At 34.3% G+C, this 9,823-nt stretch overlaps 1 protein-coding gene across 5 annotated transcripts in view; it reads right to left on the bottom strand.

The window, feature by feature from the left end:
* Positions 1-8,765, bottom strand: part of LOC106158873 (uncharacterized) — a 29,124-nt gene extending 20,359 nt beyond the window's left edge. For 2 of the 5 annotated variants that reach the window (XM_087004284.1, XM_087004281.1), the window contains exon 1: positions 8,391-8,763. In XM_087004284.1, the coding sequence (XP_086860410.1) occupies positions 8,391-8,450 (60 nt within the window). In that variant the 5' untranslated portion in view covers positions 8,451-8,763. Of the gene's footprint in view, positions 1-8,390 lie in introns of all 5 variants that reach the window. The other 3 variants (XM_087004280.1, XM_087004282.1, XM_087004283.1) reach the window with 3 other exon arrangements.
* Positions 8,766-9,823: the final 1,058 nt, after the last annotated feature.

Here is a 9,823-nt window from a genome sequence, read left to right on the forward strand (position 1 = left end):
TCTCATCCAAATCAAGGGGCTGGCTCAAACTGATTCTTTGTATGATTATATATACTCTGCATCACAAAACATTTAATTAAGACCATGTTAATAGCTCTTAACCTATTTTGCTCAAGTTTTAAAATCTTAAAAGCTCAAAGAAAAATGATCTAATTTGAAATTAATAGGTTTAATAACATAGGTCTAAATAATGTGTTCAACTTCACGTGCCTCACTGCATGAATACTGGTCTACAACTACACAATCTATAATTCAAAATTTTCACACACAGCACACCATTCTACCTCCAGGCATATATAAGCCCCCTTACGTAATGTTTCATGTTTTCTAAAGAACCGGTTTACTCAACCATTTGGGGTAACCAAATCACGCCCAGATCAATACCATAAGTCCCAATTAAACTGACAACACTAGGGACCCAGTCAAAAGAGCAAGAAATCAATTCACCATTGATTATCTGACAGTTGTAAAAACATGGTCGGCACAGTGTTTGGTGTGATAAAGACATCAAAAGTGTTTTACCTGAAGTTAACTAATTGGCTTGAAAATAATAATAATAATAATAATAATAATAATAATAATGAACAATTGCTTAAATCTAAAATAAAATCAGTTTTTGAATACAACCAGCTTTGCGGGCAAACTGTTAAAATGAAAACAAAGCTAACAATTAGGAAAGAAAAATTAATTCAGCTGTTGCCAAACACTTCCTTTATTCTTAAACTGCAGGGGTAAGCATTGACAGCTCCTGTTTCAGATATTCACAATAACAACTGTATGTGAAAACCAGGTCTTGAGTTGAGGAGTTCAGAATAGACTCCAGGTCCTACAACATTGCATAAACGCCATCAATTTCCTCAATAAAATTCTAGTTAATCAGGTGGAAATCACCACATTATTACTTCTTTGAAGTGAGCATTAATGCAAGTTGCATTTGAATCTCATTGAAATTTTACTCAAGCTTGCACATTCAGCAAATGTACTTTCACAAAAAAGTGACCCAAGTCGAAGCTTTTTAATGACGCTTTTTACTGAACGTGCACAATTTTCAATGCAGTGAGAAATTAACCAGAAAACTACAGCTGCTGTTTTTTCTACTGTGCCAAGCATAAAATCTAGACTATAAACTCACACGGCTGAGCAAGTTGATTGTATGAAATGTGTTCATTGTCTGTGTGATCTAGTCATTAATCTTTTAGTTGCACTACCTGCAGGCCACTATATTGATCAATAAAGTTGAGGAGTGCTAGCTACTCCCTTTAACTTCACCAACTTAATTAATTACTTGCTTTTAATGCACAGATATTGCATTAGAGTATTGAAAACTTACGGGCAGATGGGCAGGGGGCTTTATGGGGGGGGGGGGGGGAGGGGGGGGGAGGGGGGGAGAGGTTTTCCAAAGCACATTTTTCAGTTTTTTCTAACTTAAAAGTTATGAAAGGACTGGCTGCCTTTGGAATGTTAGCGCAAGTTTACTTGACAAATTAATTACTGTAAGACTGAACTTGAATTTCCTCAACAAACATCAATAACAACTAATCAACTGTTCAAGCAAGAAATGTGTCAGAACAAATAATATTTCATATCATTTTAGAGATGGGTGCACATTACCCTCTTGTGTCAATAAATTCCAATCAATTATCAAATAAGAGTCTTGAATGCTAATATTTGTAAGCACCTCCACCAGTTTTATCAAAGGAAGGTATTCACTAAAAATATTTCTATAATCTTTCCAGAGCTATAATGCTATCATAATTATGGTAACTGTAAATAGTGTATGAAGGTCAAACATGAGCATGTACAGTATCACAAGCTGAAGTACTAGTTTAGCTCAGCACCAAGTGTCGAATATATGTGGTAAAAAAAAAAAAAAAAAAACAAGATGAAGGACACGATTCCTGGAAAATGTCACTACATCTCCATGTCCAAAGAAACAGAACTGACATATGTATTCACAAAAGTGGGAAGTTCATTAAATTTCTATGGAAAGCAACAGCACTCCTAACATTACAGAAAATAGTATGGCATTTATTTCTCATAAATTATTTTAATCAAAAGGGGGATGGTTATAACTCTATTTTAGAGGAACTCTTTTCTGCATGTGTAACTTAAAATTAATACATGTACAACTTGGTAGATGACTGAACCTCAACAGTATCCACACAATCAGAAATATCATCTATACAATACTACATGTACCCCAATTCCTGGCTTCCATTTCCTTAATACAATGGAATATATAAATCAATGAAAGAATCTAGGGTAATGTCTATGCATACTGGACAGAAAAAAAAGCCCCATTATGTTATTTGTTTCCTGCTGAGTTAATTGCCATCTTCCATTATTAATATACATATATTAGCATTCACTCTCAAGGAGCATTGATTTAAAATGGGTGTCTATGATTTTCTTTGAAAACATGATGCCACTTTGAGGTTGTGATTTTCAGTATGCTGTAAATGTTACGTACAATTTAGTAAATTTTAAACCTAGAATATATGTCATACTTACATGTGGTTGTTACTTATAACTCCCATACATGTATCATAAATGCAAGACATCAGCATCTCGTTATTAATAGTAAAACTCAAGTTCAAGAACTGGACATTTCACCTTCTATTCAACTCTGTTGTATTTGCATTGTACACTGCACTGATCTTTAGGACCTTCAGAACCATGTCATGCATACAATCACAACAATAACATTTCCCCAAATTTACTCCCTCTTTCAACAAACATTCACATTATATACAGCAATGCCTTTCACTTCAAAGCTGGCCGCCTGGCAGATTGCAAGCTAGCCACAACAATGGTCACCTAAATTTGAACTCAATAAGTTTGCATTAACACTGTGAACAAGACATAAAGAGACAATCAACAACATGTGTATTGGAATTCATTCAACCTCGATAGAATTTTGTGGTGGCTTATTCTTAGGCACAAAATGTATTCAAATGAAATTAATTTTTCACATTCCACCCAACTATTCTTATGATCTGGCACCAGAAGTATTATAGGCAGTTAGGGGTAATTCTTTAAGATTAACGGTTCTATATTGTTGGGGTCAAGGCTTTTTCCCCAAAGTTGTTCTCTTGAATAGCATATCATAAAAGTTCAGTAAACAAGTCTATTGTTTTGAAAGTTGGCAAACCAATAATATTATTTTACTCACAAAAGACAATTTTTAAAAAAATATATTACTGTTACCTTTAAAATAAAGAACATTATAAAATATATAAAAGTGACTCTTGAATTACATGCACGTACAATCATACTGATTAGACTTACAAAACTTCGAGCTATGAGTTGCAAGACTGGTCAAAAACATGAAGCCTTAAAGAATGTAGAAACTCTGAAATTAGGAGCACAAATCGAAACATTGTACCTACCGACACACATATTTTGCAGTCTCAGCATGTTTCAATGCACCAAGACCACAAAAAATGCCTGATTTGCTTAATTGCTCCAGTAATTAAATCCACAAACATTACCTTTTAAACACTGGAACCCATTTTCTCACAGGCTACATTTTCACTACTCTGAGTCTAAACTCAAAATTTAGTTCACTTAACATTTCAATAAACACCACTGCTTCACTGCTGGATGTATTTGCACTCTATGGTCATATAAATATAAACACAGTAAACAATAGCAGATTGAAGCTTAAAATCACACCAAATGTTTACTTTTATATTTTTTGAATGAGATGACTTAAATGGCTATAATGAACAAAAATAACAAAATTTTAAATTTGGTTAGTTTACATAAGAGGCAATGAAAACTTTGAACAGAGACCTGAACTTGGGTAAGGTTACTGGTAAAGAAAAGTGTGCAAAAAGTTAGCAGCTACTGTGTAAATAAATAGCATTCTGCATTTTCCTAGGCCGATCAAAATCTCTTCCCACGTCACAACTGCCAATTCTTTTTAAAATAAAAAAATCCTTATAACAGTTACATTTTAAGTTGAGAAAATGTTATATGACGTCATTGTTAGCAAGGTGAGAGACTTGTGACATGCCTATATCCACCTGTTTTCCATTTTTATCAAATAGTTAACAAGAACATCTTACCTGTAAGGTTTTCAGCTTAATTAATACATCATCAAAGATATGAATATGAAGACTTATATCACATTACATCAACTCAGATGATTAATTTCTATTTAAATGATCCATTACACAAGATTAATAAATTCCTTCTAATATATGTCTCAAACTGAGCAAATAATTCTGCTAAAGTACTAGTACTGTACCAAACATTCACTACAACGTGACATGTTTTCATGCCTGCCAAAGTTTGCATAACCCAGCAGCATGAGTAAATAATTTTGACACAGGATGAAAAAATATCATGGTAGTCTCTGTAGTGGTACATGTAGGAACCTGTTTGTCAAAGCTTTTCTATGTTACACTGAGGTCATTTTAGTCTTACCGACAGGCAAATATAAATGTATACATGTACCATGCACTCAAAGGCAAGCTGCCTGTGCCTCAGACACCAGAGTATGGTACCAAAAGGACAGTTAAATTATGTGAAAATCAATTACTGGAAGTGCTGAAAGATCAGACAGGTGCATGTATACAGGCAGTAGATCATCTCAACCACGAGCTAAAAAGCTACCTTTTTACAGTATACCTGGGCATGTAAACAACAGAATTTGAAGATGAAACTTACCCCTTAGTACATATTTCCAATGTCAACTTAAGTTTGACTTATGTCATTAGATCATTCTAAACTGATCACTGCTTATGCTGAATTGGTCTGCATGTGGCTTAGCTCCACAACACCAGTCAATAATAATTCCTCATTATGACAACTCATTATGACAACTGATTATGTGAAAAGAAAACAATCTCTAAAGCATACTTACCTACATGTACCAGTTACTTGCTTTGTCTTTCTTTGGGCTCAAAGTTGAACAAAGTTACATGTGAGATCAGATACTAAATTTCCAAAACAAACATCAGAGTGGCTATACCTTATATTAATTAATAACCCGTCTGCACCAGCCTCATCTTGTCAAATGGCATGTTAATCCTGAACATGAGCTTTTCTTAATTCCGATGTGCTGCCCTCCAGAGTTTAATGCAGTCTATAATATCCTGTCAAACGATTGGTTTTCATTGATCTGGTCTAGCTGAGGGCCGCACTGTGGGATTTCCAGCTGGCTAGATGACAGGCATGTCACAGTGGGCTCAGCCAATCAATACTCACAAACTCAGGCAGTTGTTTGGTAATTCAATACCCAAATTCCACACACATAAAAATACAAAATGACACTGCCGTGTAATTATTGCCTTGTTCCTTTTCAACCAGCCCCTCGTGCAGCTTTATAACTTTATAAAATGTATGAAATAGCTGTGTCAATATTGAGGGATAAGTAATGTTTGTTCACAGTAGCCGTTGTTGTTATTGCCTGGTTATCAATAAGACCAGGCTCGACACCTTTAGAAAATTGTGTTGAACTCTCAACTTCTTAACCTGCGCGGTTATTGTCCAGGTAATACTGTCACTAAATACAGGCAAATACTGGTGAATGTATTTTTAATAGCTTAGTCATTTTACCCTCAAGTTATCAGAAAGTTTTACAAAGAAATTATACAAATCAAAGGACCAGAAAGCCCAGTGTAATATGAATAATTGAGGTGATGACACCAAATCAAAGAAATAATAATTTCAGTTCAAAACATTCAAATAAGTTCTGTAATTTTTTTTCTTAAAATAACAATAACATCTGCAAAATTATTAAAATCCCAATAATGATTAGGCATGAATACTTGTCCAATGGATATCCTTTTTCGTTCAATTTAGATAACACCAATAATACACCAATATTGGATAGCCAGCATTCTATAGAGCAAAAACATATTTAACCAGGCCAATGGCAATGGCAAAATAAACATGGCTTAACCAGTTGACAAAACTGTGAAAAGGAAATCCAGCATTGTTTCCACTATTGACACACAGCTTGTATTCAACATGTTGACTAATGGAAGGCCCCTCAACTGTATCAATTTAAAAGTATGGGATATCAAATTATATGTGGTGGGCCCCCTGTCTCTTTGTGAAGGTGACAAGGAGGATAAGAGTAGGGTATTACTTGCAGGCTCTAGGGGGCATAGAACTCATCATGATGGACCAGAGATTTATAACAGGTACTTAAAAATGTCCGCCCTATCTCGATAATCAAACAGCCTAATGTGGAAAGATTGGAGGGGCAAGTTACAGTGAGCAATATGAAATGGTTGCTCTGCTTAAAAAATTAATTTAAATTAAAAGTAGTTAAATCAATCATTTACTGTAGCTCTTTTTTATGCCCTCATAAAAATAAAATGGCAGAAGCCTATTTTTTTCTTCAATTTTTTATACCTTTATGCAAACAGAAAAAATATCCCAAAAGTGAAAAAAAGGCAACATTAAACAAAATGTGTCTGAAGTATCGACAGAACTTCGTAACTCTTGAGTACAAACACATACATCTGAAAACTTTTAAATTCCATGTGTTGCCATGGAGATTATGACGCTAGTTGGTTCCACACCATTGACAGCTGACAAAGTGCAAGAATTAGTGAACTTTTCAATGGCACCCCAGTTCAAACATTGCTCGAGTGACGCAAACTTCTACATTTGAAATATGCAATCTGCAAACTCATGAAGAAAAAATGATGCTTCTATGATTGCTTTCATAGAATGAAATAAGCAGAATGTTTTCTTTATGAAATGGAAAACAAACCAAAATGCACATGGTTTACTGCTGTATTGCTGACCTTTTCACTCATACCTAGACAACTTTTATATATATCAAAGTCAACAATGCATTAAATTAAGGCAATAAATCTGATTACATGAGAGGTCTAGGCAACCTATCAGACCTGTTTCAACTCTATCAATATCTTGACAACCCTTGACAACTCAATCAAAACTTCAGGCACCATATTCCTGCCATTTGTCGGCATATTATAATGTGTCCCAGACAAGTCACCTAGGCTTACAACAAACTACCCCATAAATGTTCATGGCTGACATCAGACATGGGCCCAGATTATATAAGGACCCTCACTGGATCTTGACTGGCCAATTTGCTTAAACTTTCAAGCACCAAGAAAAAAACACTTCAAATACCACAGGGCAATTCTATATAGGTCTAGCTACTCTGCATGATGGCACATTAAATCAAACATGTCTCGTTTAATCACAGAAATGCCATATTCCATATAAAGTTAAAGATGTCATTTGGAAAAACCATAGTGTGGCTTTTTGGCAAGCTATTCACTTTCATTTCCATGCTCCTGTCATCATGGGAGTTTAACCATGTACACACACCACCACACGTACACAGTCACACACACACACACACACACACACACTCGATCACTCACACACATATGTACACACAAACACACACACACATGCAAAGAGCCCTATAATGTAATGAATTGCACTTTAACATTTCAAAAATCACTTTCAATATTATAAAGCCAGTAACATGTCTGCTCTCTGGGAAATGAAAACCGTCAATTGCTTATGGATTTGCTAATAATACGTACCACAGCGACCAAATAATGTCATACGTCAATTCCTCAGACTGTGACTTTTTCACTAGCGGGATATAATAAGACCAAAATGGACAGATCGATAGATAGCAAGTTATTATTTCAAAGCAAACAGCTGATTCAAGAGATCAGAGAACAGCTCTTCCGTTGTTCTCAAACTGATACATTTTAAACAAACATCTTTTTGCAGCTGTGCACACTGCCATATCAGTGCTATCAAAACTCACTTGAACTTTACAGCTGACTTTAGACTATGATTTTTGTTCTGTAACATTTAATTTTTTTGTGACAGGTTTCTTTTTCTATTATAGACCTGCCAAATGTCACAGAGAATTAACAGATCATTGTTATTGTGTTACAAGTTATACCAGTTCAATACTTTCTCTACAATACCAATGTACAAATGGGTAAGAATAACAATGCAATATTGCTACAAATTACCAATTGGTTACGCTCAATTGAAGGGTAGAAAAACAGAAGTTTTCAACAATTTTCCCAAAAGTCTTTCTAATGAAAGTTTATGCAAAGCAGAGAAATGTTTTTATAACTAAACTTCCTTTCACTTTATCCTTAATGCATATACCTAATGGGTCAAGAAAGAAAATATTGCTGTAGTTGCCAATACGAATGTCTTTCTAATAGAATTATTTCCATATTGCCTGGAAATTAACTACAATCACATGTACGGTAGATCAGAATTGCATTTTACACAAAATAATCATAAAACAACTTAGAAAAAGACAACTGAATCTGGTACTTCTCCACATAACTCTTCTTTTCAGACTTTCTTCTTTTACATCTGCATTCAGAAAACCATGCTAAAATCAATTCACATACCTTGGCAATATTATTTGTCACTTCGCATAATATACCAGACAATCCCACTGGATCCATCATTACAATGAATCTTAATTTATACTGATACCATAAATAACTAAACTAATAAAATGTCTGTGGAGAAAATTCAAACATCCAACTCCTAACTGAAATTAACTTTGAATTCACTTTGTTGTGCAGGTACGGTTAACTGAAGTCAAAATAACCGTTAAAAAGTGACTAATTGCTCACCTTTTGTTTACGTTGAAATCACATCAAGCACACTCACCTGACATAATCCAGGTCACAGCTAATTCAACTAGAAGGTTATCAGAATCTAAATCAAATAAACATCTAGAGCATAAATCAACAGTTGTCATTATTTGAAGGGGCTTAATGAAAAAATATATCTGCTTTTTACAATTCAGTGACAATTAAGACTCTGTTAACCCTCATTTTTTAAATTCCCTAATAAGCCTTTTATATTGTCTAAATTCCCATTCTTATGCACTGTTTTTTTCTTTAAAAAAACTTAATTACCTGCAGTTTGCACCCCAAGTTATTGTTTCAAGGAAGTTGTGCTGTTAAGATGTTGATTTACAAAGTATGAGTAGAGTAAGTAACTATAATACTGTAGCTCACACACAAATCAAACCATGAATAATGGTAGGTTAATGGGGTTTACTTATTTGAACAACTGCAACTGGAAAACAACATTTTCTTGTCCCTGAAAAACATTCTCTAAAATGAGAAAAATATTGGAGCTTACTGCATTATAATGATTTTGTTTTTCTTGAACAGAATGTTTTCTAATGGTTAAGAGAAATGGCATGGTTAAAGCTCTCAGGACTTTGTCCTATAATGATTACGTTCTCCCAAAAAAAGTCAAACAAGGACAAGACTTGAAAAATGCCATTGGAACCTGAGCAAACTTGCACATGTTAACTTTTTGCTTTCACAATTAAAAGTTAATAATATCTTTTGTGCTTATGCAAAGCAATGCAAATTTGCCGATTCAAGTGACTACTATACAAGTGTTGTTCTTTTTACTTTTCACCCCAAAAAACAGTTCACAGACTAATGTACTGTTTGCATTTTGAAGTGCTTTCTTATTTGTTCTATTAGCAAAACTTAAGTTGGTTACATCAGAGAGGAATAAAGTCTATGTTTACAAAACAACTTTATGTGCATACATTGTACATTTCCCAACACTAAATGAAATATAAAAGAACCATTCTTGAACAATGTTTTATGTACATTTAATTCACTCCATACATTATATCAGAGTACAACAATACATGTAAAATATTATCAAACCTCTGGCAGAGAGTCACTGAAATCCCTGTCTGTCCTGTTCCTAATTCCTGTTCCCCTAGCTGTCCTTTGCCAAACAGTTTTTCAGGTGCAGTTTTGGTGATGCAGGACAGAAATAAATTCAAACATCAGCTAACATT

This window comes from Lingula anatina, chromosome 2, assembly GCF_051362555.1.
Source record: "Lingula anatina isolate TDL-2025a chromosome 2, LinAna3.0, whole genome shotgun sequence".
Classification (NCBI taxonomy): domain Eukaryota; kingdom Metazoa; phylum Brachiopoda; class Lingulata; order Lingulida; family Lingulidae; genus Lingula; species Lingula anatina.